At 33.9% G+C, this 18,470-nt stretch overlaps 1 protein-coding gene across 2 annotated transcripts in view; it reads right to left on the bottom strand.

Annotated features, from left to right (window-relative positions):
• Nucleotides 1-779: 779 nt before the first annotated feature.
• Nucleotides 780-18,470, bottom strand: part of LOC106108499 — a 29,130-nt gene continuing 11,439 nt past the window's right edge. The window contains exons 1-2 of one of the 2 annotated variants that reach the window (XR_001225940.1): nt 2,148-2,361; nt 780-1,235 (exon numbers count right to left, since the gene is read on the bottom strand). Coding sequence is in view for 1 of the 2 variants with exons in the window: in XM_013289676.1 (XP_013145130.1) it covers nt 1,117-1,235 (119 nt within the window). In the remaining variant the exon portion in view is untranslated. Of the gene's footprint in view, nt 1,236-2,147; nt 2,362-18,470 lie in introns of those variants that run through there. The other variant, XM_013289676.1, reaches the window with a different exon arrangement.

The raw sequence follows: 18,470 nt of genomic DNA, 5'->3' as shown, positions 1-18,470 counted from the left end.
ACACGCAAAAGCGAGAAGGTGAAAGGTTCGTTGTGGGCGATCGCCCTATAAGATATAGCAATTTAAATCATATAATTTTAAACATCATTAAGATATAAAAACACGTTCTTGTTATTTGTACTTAATCATCCATGCGAAATTAAAATTGATTTTATAGATATACGAGTATATGAACATCTTTGAAAGACAAGAAGGATGAAGCAAAACTGCTGTTATGCGATTGTCGGTTGTTTCGCTAACTCAACTAAACAGTTGAGTTGGCTGCGAAACAACCGACCAACTAAATATCGAGTAGTGTACGGACCTCCATATAAGCTCATAGGAATCAAAGCGAGACCAAACAGTTGTGCGATAGTTTAGTTTGAGTTGTGCGCACGCTCTTAATACCCTAACTGCTATGACATAAGAGCAAACAATTAACAAATATAGGTAAAGTAATGTTAGTTAAGCATTTAATTATTGATTTAGACAACTTTTGATGTTAAAAAATTCTTGAATTTCTGTAATTCGTTAATATATTATTTACAATTAATTTCCTGTTTAAGTTTTTTACAACATTTACTAAAGTTGCAGAAATGTAATCAGAAGACTTGCTAACGTAACAAAAAGCCAATTAAGTATTTACAACACTTTAATAAAACATTAAGAAGAAAATTAAATGCGCGCGCACACCTTTAACTAAACCATCGCACAACTGTTATGTCGCTCTTTAATTCCTATGAGCTTATACGGATGTGCGCACACTACTCACTTTTGATTGTGCAACTAAACAATCTACAATCGCACAACGGTTGTGCGATAATTTAGTTAAAGTTGTGCGGCCCTTCTAAGTATATTGCAGGTACTACGACTGCAACCAGGTGTATGTGTCATGAAGATTCACTTATGTACGGTGAATAAAGAAAACCAAATTGCGTAATTACATTATTCGCATTCGATAATTTTATGAAGCGTCGGAATTCCTTTTGAGTTACGGTACAAGGAAGGTTTGGAACAAGAAACAGTTACATTTTGAGTCTACGAGTCTTTGACGTTATTGACATTGCACTTTCACATCCTTTATTTTAAAACATCAAAGTTTATCGTGTGAACGACAAGTCGTAACGATGTAACATTTCACTTATTGCTCCAGTTGCGGAGGCGGGCGTCACAACGAAATGCATTCGCTGAGATCCGATCGCGGTCTGTCTTACCGTTACTTGTGCTGGCTAAACCGATGGCTGGCTGCGAACTACCTGGAAACAGAGCACTTCTTAATAAAGACCGCTTTCAGACAATTCAATTGTCCGTCTGTATCGATAACATATTTGATTCTTTTGTAGCTGAATTTCACTTTTATTACGACAGTTAGATAACGATTTTAAAGATGCAGTCTCATAGAAGAGTCATTCGTTTGCCAAACCATACTTATGTTGCTAATTTCTTAATATCAACAATCGTTAGATTTACGAATTCATATTTTTTTTTCGATCATTCAGTAAAATGAAATTTACTATAAAAAGAAGATCTAGGTTCAAGCTATCTAGTAAAAATTCAAAATCAAAAATCGAATTCTCATGATGCAGATTTTTGAGAAAACAGACAAAGTCGCGGTTCACAATTTGTTTGGTTGACATTAACGTTTAAATTTTAATTACAGCAGACAGAAAGTACCGTTGGAGGTGAAGAGAATATTGTATTCAATTTATTGTATTAAAATACCTTTTCAATGTCATATTAAATGCTGACTGGTACTTCGGAAGGAGGTCACTAATTGATTTTATATTCCACTCTGTTTGTTTATAGCAGATTAAAGTAAGCACAGTAGCAATTTAGAACTGGTTTTAAAAATAAGTATATTAAAGGCCGAAGAGAAAAGGTTTGCTAAAGTTCAGTAATTTCGAGCCGGAATATAAAGAGATAATTTAGTAGTTCAATTTTAAAATAAACTTATTGTTTTCGTTACATAGAATTATCAGTGGTGATCTTTGAAGTGAAGAATAATCATTTTACGTCATACAAAAAAACAGAAAAACTTAGACTAGTTCATAAAGGCATTTCTAAACGTTAGAAGAATCGAAATCAATCCCAAATGAAAAAACTTCCACAATTGTTGAAACGTCACTTAGCAACATCACTAAATATAACGGTTACAAAATAAACAATACCTTTTGTAAGAAGCTCCAATAATTTACTTGAAAAATGAAACTTTGGCGTAAGCATTTTGGCAGCAAAATCCTATAATCTCAATCACCATTCAAACAAAATTAGAAATGGTCAATGTTTACAAACACAATACGTCACACTCACTAAAGGTAAAGGGGATGTACAGACAAATGCACATTAACTCGCATATCACTTTAGTGTGTCAAAAAAATTTATTTTGTGTAACATCGGCCGAGGACGATTGTCGCGAACTGTTTAATTATGCCGCCAGTCCCGATTCATTAGCTTTCAAGGAGACCAGGGTCGGATCTAAAATTTAAGAAAAATCGCACAATTTTTTTTTTTATTTACAAATAATGTCATACGCATTTTAATGTTTTTGTAATGTTAAATATCTGTGTTATTAAATTTTCTTTATACAATTATCTATTTTGTTTTGATTATTTGTATCGAGATCTCATTATATATTAGTGTTCTAAAAAAAAAATAGCACTAAGACGGAAGAACCCTGGCTCCTACAAGACGGGCCTAGAGCCTAGTGTCGGAACCAGGCGATCGACCACAATTGTATTAAATCAAATTTTGTAACTTTATAAATAATTCTATTTAAATCATTTTTAATATGATTATAATGAGGTCTTAATCAATATAAAAAAGCTATAAAAAGATAAGATAAGACGAGCAAAATATCTTTATGTTTTATTACATTTTTAACAGTTTCAAACAAATTATTTCTTCTCCATTATAATGATGTTACATTTTCTTCTACGTTTAACAATGTATTGAATTCAATGAAGTTGTATTTTAAGATACGTACACTATAACTTAAAGCTCACTTAACTGCGTCGCCGTAAATATTGTCGAGGTGAAACTTTGTCATTGAGTATAACAATACGGTATACATACAGAGACGATTTACGTTCCAAATGGTCCAGACAAAGCGGTCACTTATTTTAATGGCTGCACTTAGAGCAAAGGTGTGTTATTGAAGATCGCGAACTATTCGCTAAGCTCTAGAGTCAGCATTTTAAATATTTTATTAACGACTTATTTTATAGCACGCCTGAGTCCGGCCCACTCTTCGTCTCGGGGGTCAGGGTTGTCGACGCTCGTCTTTTGACCCGCGTATGTCGCTCCCCTACTAGCGTCAATTTAAAATATATTTTCGTCACGCTCCCACAGGCCACGACACTTTGCTTGACTTTTAACCCTGCGCGTCATTGTCTTCGCCGTCTCCTTTTGTCTAAAAATATATTCTATATTGCCGTCTCTCTCGAACAGGTTATGACATATCTGTCGACATATGACCTGAACGTCGGTGGTCGCACCGTCCTCTTTTATCGTGGCTTTTTAACAATATGCACGTCTTTGTCTCTCGTGTCATGACCCTACGACTAGCCACTTGAATAGATTATGTGTTTTCGTACGAGTGCGGGTTCAATATTCATTGATAGCCGGTTCGTTGGCATTTAAAATGCAAGTTTCGATATTGATTTCCTTTTGATTTGCATATTACATCTATAATATAATTATTCGTAATATATAACTTGTCCTTGACTTGCTTACTCGACTAGAATTCTGACATCTAAGATATGTACGACCAAAGTACTTCCCCTTTTTGGTTTTTTCTTTTGGCCGGAACAGAGGAATACCACCAGACCATTACAATAACTACACAATCTAGATTTTTACCCTCGTAAGTCACAAAATATTTGTAGGATTAATCCATCACGCGCTACTGATAGACATTGAAATAAAGTGTAGGTACTGCGATATCGAATCCATCAGCAGTACAATAGCGGGGACAAACCTTTGACTAAACAATAGCACAACTGTTGTGGATTGTCGAATGCAGCTAATTCGACTGTTTAGTTACACAACTAAAAATCGAGTAATCGAGTAATTTACATATAAGCTCATAGAATCAAAGCGAGACTAAACAGTTCTGCGATAGTTTAGTTAAAGGTGTGCACACTATAAACTTAGTAAATACTCATCAGCCGTGATGATTCATTCATACCAGATGATGTGGTCTGGAAGTAGATTTCAAATTATTTGAAAAGATAGAAAAAAAGGTTTGGGCGTGGCGTGCAAGCACACGGCAGCCGGCCAGCGACGCGCTGCACACGTACAGAAGCGTGTCGGCCTCATGAGTTTTTCTCGTAACTGACCTGAGGCGATCGAGAGCAGCTAGCCAACAACTACGAGCTACGAAGTTATAATCTCCCCATCTATTTTATCAACGTTTTATTTAATTTAATCATTATTTATATTGACAATTCTCTAACATGAATCATCCTTGGTTTCATCATCCATTTCATTCCGATTTTCTTCACCAAATATCCTATCGTGTAGAAATCCTGGTCCTGTCATTAAAATAAACCATTATGATACGATTGTGTTAAAATTACCGTCTGGTTCCAAAAGCACACAGCAAGATTAAAATCTAACAATTTTGTTACCAAACCTTTTGTTATTAGTGATTTCGTTTACTTTATATGCTTCATGAATGTAGAAATATACATTTTTTTTATATATAAAATGGCAAACGAGAAAATGGCTATCTGAATCCGCGGAAATGTCAAATCGACCGCTGAATAAAGATATCCGGGATTGCAAATGCGTTGTCTACTCTTAATCGAAGGAAGAGAAGATGCGCATAAATAGGATATTTCCCATTCTTTCCTCTTAAGAGTATGGAAAGGGACTAAAATTTAAATGGGATATGCCACATCCAAACTAAACTTCGGAGTTCCGCAATAAGAAAGCGCTGTCCGGCGACGGCGCGTGCGCGCTCCATGTTTTTGCCGCGATGAATATTTATCGTCTGCAGCGACCATTAGCGCTGCCGCTAGCGGTAACCCACTCTGTACATTGCTCATTCAACTTTGCTAAGTGTTAAGATTATTGACTTCGCAGATGTAACGCAGGTTTTTCTCCTCGATTTGAAGGAAATACGAATAAAGCTTTCTCTCTCTGTTAAGGTATATCCTTCACGGAATATTCAACAAGAAAGGATGTTTATGCGTGGTGAACGGAAGACACAAAAATAAAACGCTGTATTGGTTTCAAGGGATAAAGATTGTACTAAAATATGCGATATATCTCAGTATATCCCAATTGAAATTTGTGCATTGTGTTAACCCATTCAGAACTGAATTATTCTGTTTCATCCTTTTTTTCTTAATATAGATTTGCTTAATCTCATGCGTGTAAAGTGTAACAAGGAGACTAACGAATAAAATAATATAAAAATGGAATTTTCTCAAATTAAGGGTAAATGAGAATTACCAAATAATTTTACCAACATCTGCTTCAATCAATATATTTGGTAAATATAATAGGTTTGTTCAAATAAGCTACGCGTAACTACACTTCCTGCAACCAGTTCAGAACTGGTTACCTACGCAATGCATTAATTTTAATATAATTTTCTTTACTGGCAAACAATGTAAGCATTGCTCCAAATTTGATTAAAATCAGCCAACACCAGCTCCCGGCCAAGTTGTAGCGGTGGACGTATTTCTTATCGTTTAATTTCAATCGAATTTAGCTACCACTTGTAATCCCTATGAAATTAATATTGCTATGCGTTGCTTGAAAATTCTCAAATATATTACGTAAAGTATTCTGCACGTGGTCTTGAAAACATTTAAACGATTTTGCCTATTTTCTATCATTTATTTTCGCTAAGATATTTTATAAGATAAAATTAAATAAATTGAGACTGCGTTTAAACTAGTGTTGTGTAGTATAGCATTTCATTGAGGCCAGTCCAAACGTCGCTATTCCAACTAGTCACATATTACGTTATCAAATCACAAATCTAAAATAAATTGTAACACTATTTTATTTGGAAGTCTTAATAAACGTCATACGTTGTTGTAATTAATTGAAATATGTAATTAAATTACAGTGTAACATTACAAAGATAACTTGAAGTAATGTATCGTTTACTGACAAAAAGTGGGCAGCTGTTATCTAGCTACTGTTCTTAGAATACAGGAAGCTTATTCACCAAATATAGGGCTGCGGACCACTTGCCTTAGCTGCGGCTATAATTTAAGCCTAGGGCCACATACAACGGTACTTAGAGGTAAACGCGCTTACTAGATAACCACATCTGCGTACACTTTGTCGTATTATTTTTAGAGCCCATTGGCTTATCTGACTAATGTTTTAAATACAAAAGTTTAGATGGATGTTTATTAGAGTTGTAGTCTAAACTGGTGAATGCATCTCGATGAAATTTGGCATAGATGTAGGGGACAGCCTGGAACATATAGGATACTTACTTTTGTTTTTTTAATTCCACGTGGATGTAGTCTTGGGCGAAAGCATAAAGATACAAAGTTTATATCATAGATAAAAAATGTAAACAAATATGTCTTAGGACGGAATTGCAAAATAGAATATTTTTAATAGAACAGCTTAGTTTGTTATTAACAAAAATATAAGGAACATTGTGATATAATATGTAATGACGTGTGATCTGATAAATTATTTATTTGTATTTCTTATTATCCATAGTAACATTATAACAAACATAAAATAAAAAAAAACATACAGACGAATTGAGTACCTCCGTCTTTTGTGAAGTCGGTTAAAAACTTTGTTTGATTATGATGATAACCCAAAAACTACTGGACATATTTCCAAAATTCTTTCGCCATTAAAAAGCTACGTTATCGGTAAATAATATAGGCCATGTTTTATATAATTTTAAAATTTCACGCGGACGGAGTCGCGGGCAAAAGCTAGTAATCTGTATATAATTTTTTTATCATTTCTATATTTATACTATTAATCACTTTATTCAATTTATATTAACGAGCCGACTAATGTGTCTCCAGGTTTAAAACCAGTGAAAATGTTTGGTCGTTATCTAATTAAATTTAATTGATTCACAACACCAGTTGCATTAATACACTGCTATCTTAATCAAGCCTGTCCAACACTAACTTTGGATAAAATAAGCCGCAATTAATTTAGATTTAGTTTGAAACAATTAACTGGAAGTCGGCGGTAGGTCTAGTACGGTTTTAGGATAACTAGTCACAAACTTCTACTGTAAAACCTTTAAAAGCTCGAGAAGGTGTGCAAACTAAACTATCGCACAACTGTTTACCTCATTATGTTTAGCAAAGGAATTGAAAAGCTCTTGATTGTTATGCAACTAAACAGTTGAATCGCGAACAATCGACAATCGCACAGCAGTTGTGCGATAATTTAGACAAAGGTGCGCCTCTGAAAATTACAAACTACATAAGTTCTTTATGGTTTATTTTCTGAATAAAGACGATAAGAAAAATTGTTAGAGCATAAAGATTGCCTTTTGTTTCCGTTCAAAATTTAAAATTGTATCGTATTTGATGAAGGCAATGAAAGATCCTAAGTTAATACTTCAATGCTGTGCTAATTATTTGTAATTTTAGTTTGTACCTAAAAGGACTTTTTACTAACGATATTATTAAATTAAATATATGTTACAATTCAGTTGTGATTGTTACGGTTCATAATATTTTAACGTTAAATAGATACCGTAACAGAATCCGTTTAGCACCATTTATGGAAGTTTAACCGATTAACGTGTCTGGTAACACCAACGATTTGAATTTGAATTTGGAATTGCTTACGCATTTTAGAACTCCTTTGAATAAGGCCATATATAAAGCTGATTAAAAGAAAATTTTCACACTTTCATGTCATTAACATATAAACTTTTTTCTTATATATTTGCAGCATACTTTTGTTAATACTTAATTGCAGAACTCCAACACAATGACCAAGATTGTGAAGTCATAACAAATGTTATTAAATCGCACATCTATTTTTCATAGTCAATCGCACGTTTCTATTGTACGTATGCATCAAAATGACGATTGCCATTCATTGGACGTCTAATGAGTCTACAGCCGTGGTGAAATCAAACCACGTAATGTAATTAAAACAATTTGTTACTTCTGTCGGATCAGAGAACGCAATTAGAGCGTACAATCTTGTTTTTTAAATTGATGCTCGTTTTTAATTTATACGATTTGTAATGAAATCTCTTGACAATGTTTGATTTTATAGAAACGTTGCAACAACGAACAAACTTATTCTCTCTTAAAAACTTTAACCTCTATAAACATTAAGCCGATCTTTACATATTCTTGTCAAAAAAATTGAAAGCAAAATTCTTAATTATGATGTTTTACAAAAATACAGAGCATTGGTTAAATTGTTTAAACCTAAAAGCTATATAGTCTTTAAATTTTATAAACTACTAGCAGTTCCCGTGTGATTTCATCAGCATAAAATTATTTTATTGTTTACATGTGTCAAATTATCAATTGCAAATGTCAAAATGACATGACATGATATGACAAAACTTGGCAATCTTGGCTTCCTTGATGTTGGCAGCAACCCTAATGTGGGAAAGAGACCATAAGTCTCTTTCCCACATTAGGGTTTTTATCCAAAACATTTACCCCCTAAGTTTAATGGCGTAAAATATATAGCCTAAAGCGTGACGTAAGTGTAGGGCTTTTTATTAAAAGAAGAATTATTCAAAAATATACTGTAAATCCTGATATCTTAGGCAACAAAGAAGTGTGTGTTTACGCTTTATTATAATAGTATAGTATAGAAGGTTAGATAAAACCTAATGCACATTATATTTAATATCTGTAATCTATTATTATTTCACCAAAGTAGCAATAGATACAAGCGAATGTTACAAAACAAAATTCTCTAACAAGAATCGCTTTATAAAAGGAACCTTCGCTAATTAACTGATTTTATCTGATTATTACCATGAAGGTTAAACAGCAATCAATTACCAGCTGGATTTAATAAAAACTTTTGTAACTAATCGATTCAATGAGTCAACGGTTAAAGGGAATTATAATTCTAGATTTGTAACAACAATAACTATGTATTTATGTAAACAAAAACAATATAGTCTCTTATTAAAGTCTACACAAGGTGCAAATACATAAATCATGATTTTATGTGTTCACAAGAAATATAAAAATGTAAATAAATAACTCCACTATATTTTTTATAACATAAGGTGGCAAACGAGCAAGCGGCCACCTGAATCCGCCAAAATGACGAAGCGACCGCTGCCCATAGACATCCGCAATTGCAGATGCGTTGCCTACCCGTATCCGACAGAGGAGGAGACGCACATAAAGAGGATATTTCCCCTTCCTATGCTTCTCCTCCACCGTCAAACCCACTTCCTCTTCCCATCCTCTCCTTATAAGAAAACGATGGTAAAGAGAAAGGAACTTAAATTAGGCCTCCGCCACCACACTCATCAAACGAAACACGGAATTGCTTCCATTTCTCGCCTGTTTTATGTATGGTCGTGGTATTACACCGGGCGAGCCGGTCCATTCGTGCTAAGATGTTAAAGCGGGCACTACCACTGTTAAAAGTTACTAGAACAGACTTGTTCTTAATTCTAATTATACAACAACACATTAGCTATTTGCTTTTGTTTTTTTTTAATTCCATGCGGACGTAGTCGCGGGCGAAAGCTAGTGATTTCATAAACCAGTCATCTGAATAGCTGCAGTTTTGTATTACATGTTAGAAACATTGCAGTTAAAGTTCTCTTTATTATAATCGTGGCATAAAAACATCTGTAAATTTAACTAAAGTTTTTACCCTAAAAAATCAAACACAAGACATAGTTTAGTAAATGTTTTCTAACACTCAGTCACTGTGATAATCATAGTTATATTATTGCTACAAAAAATGTAATCAAAGATTTAATAACTTAGATCTTCGATTTATAAAGTGTTAGTAGATTCTTATAAAAACTGCATAGTTAAAAATCGCATTAGAAGTCGCGTGCTGTTTGATGCCACTTTCCCGATGGCCGATGACCGGTGTCCGGTGACCAGTGGCCATTTGCCGGTGGCCAGTGCCGGTTGGTTTTTGCCCAGCATCCGGCGACGACCAGTAATCATAGACCTCTACGGCCAGGCGTCGATATATTGTGATGTGTTTCCGTCAAAGTTTTTTATGCCTACATTTTTCAACTACAGACATTGATAACTGTGTTTTTATTCCAAATACTTTCTGTTAGTTTTAGTTTTTAAATTAAACGGCACGTTCCAATTAGTCATCCTAAATTAAATATTTATGGACGTAATTTAGCCTGCTCGAAGGACTGTTTAAATATGTTCACATCGGTTTGTTAGTGAGTCGAATGAAAAGAGAATTTGTTTTTAATTATTGTTTGTTATAATTTTCAGAAACCGGACAAAAGTCATTCTGACTTCACTAATTGTATATGTTTAAGTAATGTCAAAACAAGTGAGGTGCGCGGGCGCAGGCGTCACGGGTCGCGTGCCACAGGCGTGCCGCACTGTACCTCCGCCATTTTCTCTTATGTTATTCACTGTTTCCATTGTTATTTATTTATAACAATAAATAAAATCAATTATTTTAAAAGTAGAGCACAAGAAGTAACTGCCTATATCTAGACCCCAATTTTTAGTCAAAAATTTACTTGAATTTTTTACACAAGCTTACAGCTTAAATGTTTCACACTTAACTATGCGAAAGAAATAGCGATAAGGGTTAATGTAGCGTAAAGTCTCGTTGAACGTTTTAGAATAAAATAAATTATAGTTATCATGTTTTCCTTCACGGTGAAGGAAAACATCGTGATGCAACCTGCACATATCGGAGAAGAAATTCAAAGACATGTGTGAAGTCAACCAACCCGCACTGGACCAGCGTGGTTGACTAAGGCCTAGTCACCCCTTATTAGGGTAGGCTCCGAACCCCTCGGTGGTGACATGTAGTGAGCTAGTGATGATGATGATTGTTATCATATCGAGATGTATCGTGACGTACGACAATGGAAACGAGTATCAAGTAGCAGTTAAGTCGCGCAGCGGGCGTTCAGTGCGCGGCGGAAGTGGCGGTGAGATATGCCAGCGGGGCGGGGCGCCCTGCGACACAGCGATGTCATCCATTCGGCACACAACCTGTCATTTTCGCAATGCAAGCCTATGATTTTGTACCACGGTCACCGCTCGAGAAATGTCAGGGCACGATGCCAACCATTACTTAACCGTTTGCCCTCGTTAATTCAAATTGAATGTAATTTTTCTTGCATCGATAACTTCACTTAAGGTCTGTTAATACATTTTTTCCTACAAATTTAAGACAAAATCCAAACACTGCACTAATCTTATTAACAACCCTTATATTTTCCAATGGTTTGGTATAGTTACATGCATACTTTTCTGTATAAAAGTTTACATGCATATGGTGCATCACAAATAAAATCGCAAGCAAACTTAGGTCTTCTCTTGTAACTTTGATACACGTAGGTCCTACATGTTTACTATATAAAGTAGAATAAACGGATGTTCAAACAATTTATTTATGCCTCTATTGCGTACTGTCACCGTGCATTCATTACGTTGTTACGTTTTCCCGCCCAAAAGCACAAGATGGCGTCATGGGAGAGCGCGCGCGCAGTAGACGCGAACCGTGGTACCATAAACCACGGCTACGTAATGAAAACCCGCAATTTTATTTCTCATTGAAGTAAGCTAATCATAACATGTGGAAATGATTTATAAATGAATGTGGCAGATGGTATTAAATAGAAAAAAGTTCTTGTTAACAATTCACTCTGTTTTCCTCTTGTGTTAAACATTTTCATACAAATTATGAAATTGCTTATTCATTCATTGCTTATTCTCTTGAATCTTGTCAATAAGAGTTAAAATATCTACACACAAGACAGTAAGCAAGAGGAAGATAGCACAGAAAACATTAATGGATCTTCGAATTGTGCCTATCCAACAATTACAAATAAAATTGTTGCTTCCACTTTCAATACTAGCCTATATATCTCGCCAATTTCCTAAACGACCATGTTGAGTGCATTGTTTACGGCTTGTGTGTGGAGACACGTAATTATCAAAGTACGGGGAGCATCGCTGCGTGCTTGAGAGAACCGGACAGGCTACCGTTCTCACGGGAGAGTGCGTTTCCATATGTCACCGACACATTACATATCGGCCTACGATTTATTTTCTCTTTAAGCTTACTAATATTGTAAATGCGAAAGTTTAGATGGATGGATAGATGTTTGTTCGAGTTTGTAGTCTAAACTGCTGAACGGATTTCGTTGCATTTTGGTCGAAGAATACAAAGGATTCTTTACACACTACGCTTTGTTTATTTTAATTTCACGCGGACGAAATCGCGAGCGAAAACAAGTTTACGATAAACATAATAGATAGTATTAACAAGTCCATTAACTAAAATAAGGAATGTATCAAAGAGTAATGCCATTTCTTTAAAATGTTAAACCTTTCAAAACATTTAGAAAACTGTTGTATCTAAAAAAAATATTTAAGACGTTTTATTGTTTTGACTATCTAAATAATTTGTAGCTTAGCTTTCATAGCCCTAAACTGTTTGATATTTCCACAAATGACTTCTTTTAAAATATAGACGGACGGCCATTTTTTTTTTTGTGACTGAGTTGTCACTGTTTGCCTTGAAGAGGCATTTACAGATTCACCGGGCTTGAGGTGGCCGAGCGCAGATGGCGCTTAGCCTAAACCTCTTTTATGAGTAACTAGGTTCGAGGGCTCCCTCAGGAGCCTCGGCTCGGGCCATATTAACAATACTTGTAAATTACTTTAAAACACACAAACTGAACTCCAATGTGAAAACGCAAATAAATCAAATATTATTCCGTTGCGACGACTAGAAAACCACTGAGCTTGTTGACGACTGAGCGCCGAGACTGCAACTGAGCCCGAGCCACTCTTTGCCATATATTTTATAAAACTACCCCCCACAATTCCTTCCGTTTCCTAATATTTTCCTAACAATATTGTTGTTTTAAATAAAGATAAATGTATTCATAAATAGCACAGATTAATAAATAACTTTTAAGAATACAGAATACATCAAAAATAGTTATAAAGCTAACAATACATAATAGAGATTTTATGGCATTATGTAATTTTTCCTTTAAAAAACTTGAATATCCATCGAATTAATCATTACACATATTCTACCCCAGTTTTTCCCCTACAAATATGTAACCTTGACGATATTTATGCAAATAATAATACAGTGTGTCGGAGGAAATGGAAACCGCACATTTTTCTGTCTCCGTGATTTATGCACTCGCAAATTATGCAGGTAATAGCGGACGACCGTTTTATTTAAACGTACCTCGACATCGGAACGATGATTACTGTCTTTGTAACACTTTTATATTCAATGAAATAAAATGTTGTTTACTAAGTCATTTAAAAGTTTGCAACTAAAATAATTTTGTATAACTTTATAAATGGCTTTTTGTCTATAACTGGCTGTTGCTCGCGACTCAGTCTGTGTGGCATTTAAAAATAATAAAAAGGAAATTAATAAATATAGCCTATGTTACTCACAGATAAATTACCTTTCTAACGGTGAAAGAATTTTTAAAATCGTCCCAGTAGTTTTGAGCCTATTCATTACAATCAAAGTTTTCCTTTTTATAATATTAGGATATACTAGCTGTTGCTCGCGACTTCGCCCGCTTGATTTTAAAAAGTAATAAAAACGTAGCTTATGTAACTCACAGATGAATTACCTTTTCTAACGGTGAAAGAATTTTTAAAATCGGCCTAGTACTTTTTTAGTTATTTCAATACATGCAAAAATACAAATCTTTTCTTTTTATAACATATGTAAGCGTTAATAGCCTAATGGTTTGGGGTACGGACTACCGATCTTGCGGTCGACTATTGTCGTGAACCATATCCTAGCACAACCCTAGAGCTTAGTTGGAATGGTTAAAGAAAAAAATAGTAAATTAACAAAAATGTACTAATATTTAAAAAAAATATGATTAATGTCAGTTAAATAGTACTTGGTAAGAATTTCCCTTTAAAAAATTACACTAAGAATTTCCTTATTGGGCATTACATCTCTGAGTATGTAAGAAACATATGCATGTTAATATTTTGGCAATAAAAGCAAGATAACCCTTGATAAATATTAGAAGCGAACATTAAACGTAGACTCAACTAAAACACAGATAGTGGATCGCATTCCGGTCCCTTTATTTCGCAAATGGACCGCACTGTTGTATAGTTTATAAGTGCATTTAGTAAAGGGAAAGTAGCCCGTATTGTCCGCTCTCTATCTACGGCCAATAGATTAAACCGCTTATATAACTCTGTTAACGGTTATTGCTAAATGTATTAGCAAACTGATGCGTAAATTTAATTCATTTTGCGATCGTAAAATGCTGATTGTAACAATTATTAATAGTTAAAATATACTCTAAAAATGCCTAGAGGCTAGATTTAATTCTTGCAGATATACAAAAATACTGAGACAATATTTTTTGCAACAAAAGTGTGGTCCCAATATTCAACTCGTGTAAGATCCAATACTAAAATCTTACTTCTTACTATATAATATTATAAATGCGAAAGTTTAGATGGATGTATGTTTTTTAGAGTTTGTAGCCTAAACTGCTGAACGGATCTCGATGAAATTTGGCATAAACGTAGAGGATAATTTGGAAGAACACATAGGATACTCTCTTTGCTTTTTTATTTCACCTGGATAGAGTCGCGGGCGGAAGCTAGCAGTTAATAAATCTTTCATATATATAGCATACGCAAATCAACATCGTAGTGACAATAATCAATTATAATAAAGTCTTGTTGGAATTATGGACGTTACAAAAACGGCACAAATAAACTTTCATATCCATCTAACACAATAACTAACCATCATTACGAAACACATACAAGCTTCTGTTAAATTTTTGCATGTAAAAACATACACAAAATCGCGAAATAGTTCAAAAACCGTAAAACAAATAAGGATTTTATGGATGATTAAAATAAATCAATTATTTCCACGTGTATCGTATCACATTTTGAAGATCTTTCTTGACAACTGTCGTCAAGTCAAGTAATTAAATTTCTTTTTATTATAACGAAGCTGTTTATCCATTGTAGTGATAATACACGTAATAACTGTTTACAACGCAACACGCTGACAGCCAACGGTGTCACCGCCAAACGAATTCATTATTTTTATTGATTCGTTCCGCACTGCACTTTGATACTGTTTTTTTTAATTCCCCGATACTAAATACTAATTACTGCAGTGTGTTACGATTTACGTAACATTTGAATTATTTAGCTGTACAAATATACTGTGCATATTGTTATTTAAGATTCTTTAAATTCCATCTGCTTTATCATGGAATCATTGCCAATTCCCAAACTTAACGAAAAAATCAAAATGGAGCTAGCAATTGTCGTTTTATCTTTATTATTCCAGCTAACTACATATCTATTAGTCGCGGAAGCTTCACAGATAACCTGATGACGCCATACATTAACAGTACGGAACGGAACGCGGGATTCGGTCGGTGTTAACAAGGCGAGGTATTGTAGAATTTTCTCGAACATCGACATTTTATTGCCCTAGATCGAATATGAACATTCCTTTTCAAGATTACGGTGGCAGTCGTAAAATGAGTTAAGCGGTATGTTGGTAGTCATTTCGGCTTGATCGCTAATTAAAAAACCTTCTTCCTACATTCCCATATAAAATAACGATTTTACATACATTACTGTGACGTTTATGCTTCGAAGGTAATTTCGCGAGCTATTAAATATATGTCCTCATTATAGAATTGATAATGGATTTTGAAAGTATAATTACAGTTAATCGGTATTATTATTACATTTTTAAATGTTATTCCTTCTTATGTACTCAATTTATTGTAGATTTTGTCATCACAAACCTCCTTATTCTACTCCCGTAGGGTCGGTACAACAGGTTTTTGTCCTCCAAATATTATTAATAAATTATTGTAGATTTTATGTCGCTAGGATTTACGGCATCAATCTTGAAACCAATTTATGCAGTTAACTTATTGAGTTTTAACTTAAAAACGCACTAATCCACAGCAAGTGCCGACGAAAAAATATCATACTTAAGTAACAGTTAAGTATTTATCTATTCGATATGATAAAAAAAAGTTAAACTTAAAAATCAAATAGTAGTTAATTGGCATATTTTGTCGAAAGCTAATCATCGTCGTGTACAATCGTGTCAAAATGACATATTCATTTTTTCCGTTGTACAATTCCAAACAATAGCAATTGAGATAGTAAGACATAAATGACGAGGTCTCGAAACACTAATTTAGTCGCTCGGGTCGACGACTACGTAGAAAACAAAGAGCATTTCGTCAACCACTCATCATATATCTTTATAATATAAATTAAATCTGTCTGTCCGTTTGTAAGTCTACTCAACTTTAGTATGGACTGCAAATAATAATAGTACTTTTTTATTATTTAATCTAAACTATTATAATTTTATAAAGGGGAATGAATTGTATTTTATATTTTTGTATGTATTGAAATAACTCAAAAAGTACAAGGCCAATTTCAAAAATTCTTTCACCATTAAATGTGAATGAACACAATCTATATAAAAAAATATATACCTTCTTTTGGAAAGTCGATCAAAAAGTAGATACAATGTTTCCATTGTACGTGTTTTATTAGAACATAAATAAAATAATTAACAGCTATTTATTAAACATAAACTACTGATATTTTTCTTCAATTACCACTACTGCTATGTAGCAAAAAAACTAACGAGCAAAGTCAGTGAGCGATGGTAGTGCAGTAAAAAGCGCCTACTTTGACCCGACAGGCGATACACCTGGCTGCTTGGACTCAATCGTGACTTTGGTAGGGCCACGAAACCAAATGCTAAAGTATTATAACAGTACAGATTAAAAAAAAAATAATAACATAAATAAACTATTTTGTAAAACTTCATCATCTTATTTATCCTACTCCCGTAGGGTCGGTGTGGGTTTTTGTCCTCTACATAACTCTATCGTACGTTATCTCAGTCGTTACTACTTTAACTAATGTTCTTGTTACATACGATTTATCCTCAGAAGATGCCCATACTATGCTAACCTTTTACTTATATTTTGTTAAACTGTATATAAATAATTCAATGCAGATTTTTCTTTAATTACTAAAAAAAACACAAATCATATAATATCGCTTAGTGACGTGATATGTTTAACTATCAATTGAACGCTTTTTGCTAAGAAAGATACTTCTGATAACATTTATTTAATACCATTTTATAAATGGTTTTTTACAAAAAAATCCATAACAAAACTGCTGCAATCCAACAATGTAAGTAACGTAAACATCTGGTAACTTTTAATAAGACAACTCATAAAAATTATAGCGTTTCTTAAGACACATTTCGTGGCCCCAACCTAATGAGTAGACAGGTAATAAAGGTAAAGAAGTGTAATTGGTCGGCTGGCACGCGCGCGCCACGCTTCTGCTACACACGGATACAATAGAATACACTATTCAACAACGTACACCTTATTGCCAAGCAAAAAGGTTTAAAACCGTTTGTTATTATTTAAGTTATGAATCTATGATAACTTGAAAAAATTTACACAAAATTAAATTTAATAAACCACATCTTAAAGTTCATTTTCAAACGTAGATAAAAGACAACAGATTCCCGTAACTATAACGCGTGTGAAATGTGTTGAGTGCATGTTACTGGTTTTTTTGTGTTCCACGTCCCGGAACTATCTAATAAAATTATAACCATTTTATTCGTCATATGACACCGGTAACAAGAAAATATTCGATAGATTTATTAGAACTAAACTGAAAGAGAAACTGTGAGGGTGTAATTAGTACTATGTCTATGTGACATTAATCTGTGAAACTCTTCTGGTATAGTTCAAGCGACCAATAAATTCCATAACGAAACAAAGAATTATTTTGAGACTAGCTTTTACCCGCGACTCCGTCTGCATGGAAGTAAAAGAACGAAAGTGGGAAACCTACTCGTATGTGTTCCTTTAGACATGTCTATACTTCTTTGAAATCCGTCCAGTCGTTTAAGCTACAAACTCTTACAACCATCCCTCCATCTAAACTTTTCCATTTATAATTTTATAACTTCTGAAACTTATTTATACTAATATGATAAAGAGGAAAGATTTGTATTTTTGTATGTATTGAAATAACTCAAAAACTACTGGACCGATTTTAAAAATTCTTTCACCGTTAGAAAGGTCATTTATCTGTGAGTAACATAGGCTCAATTTTTTATATATTTTTAAATTCCACGCGGGCGAAGTCGCAAGCAACAGCTAGTAACTACATAAAATTAACAGTGTCAGCTATTTTACGAGATTTTTTATAACTTCTTTTCGTGCTTTACTCCATTTCAAACAGGATGTAACAAGGAGTTGATAGTAAAGT

This window comes from Papilio polytes, unplaced genomic scaffold, assembly GCF_000836215.1.
Source record: "Papilio polytes unplaced genomic scaffold, Ppol_1.0 DF821511.1, whole genome shotgun sequence".
Classification (NCBI taxonomy): Eukaryota; Metazoa; Arthropoda; class Insecta; order Lepidoptera; family Papilionidae; genus Papilio; species Papilio polytes.
The sequence above is the reverse complement of the archived record's forward strand: the minus strand, read 5'-3'. Positions and strand labels throughout refer to the sequence as shown.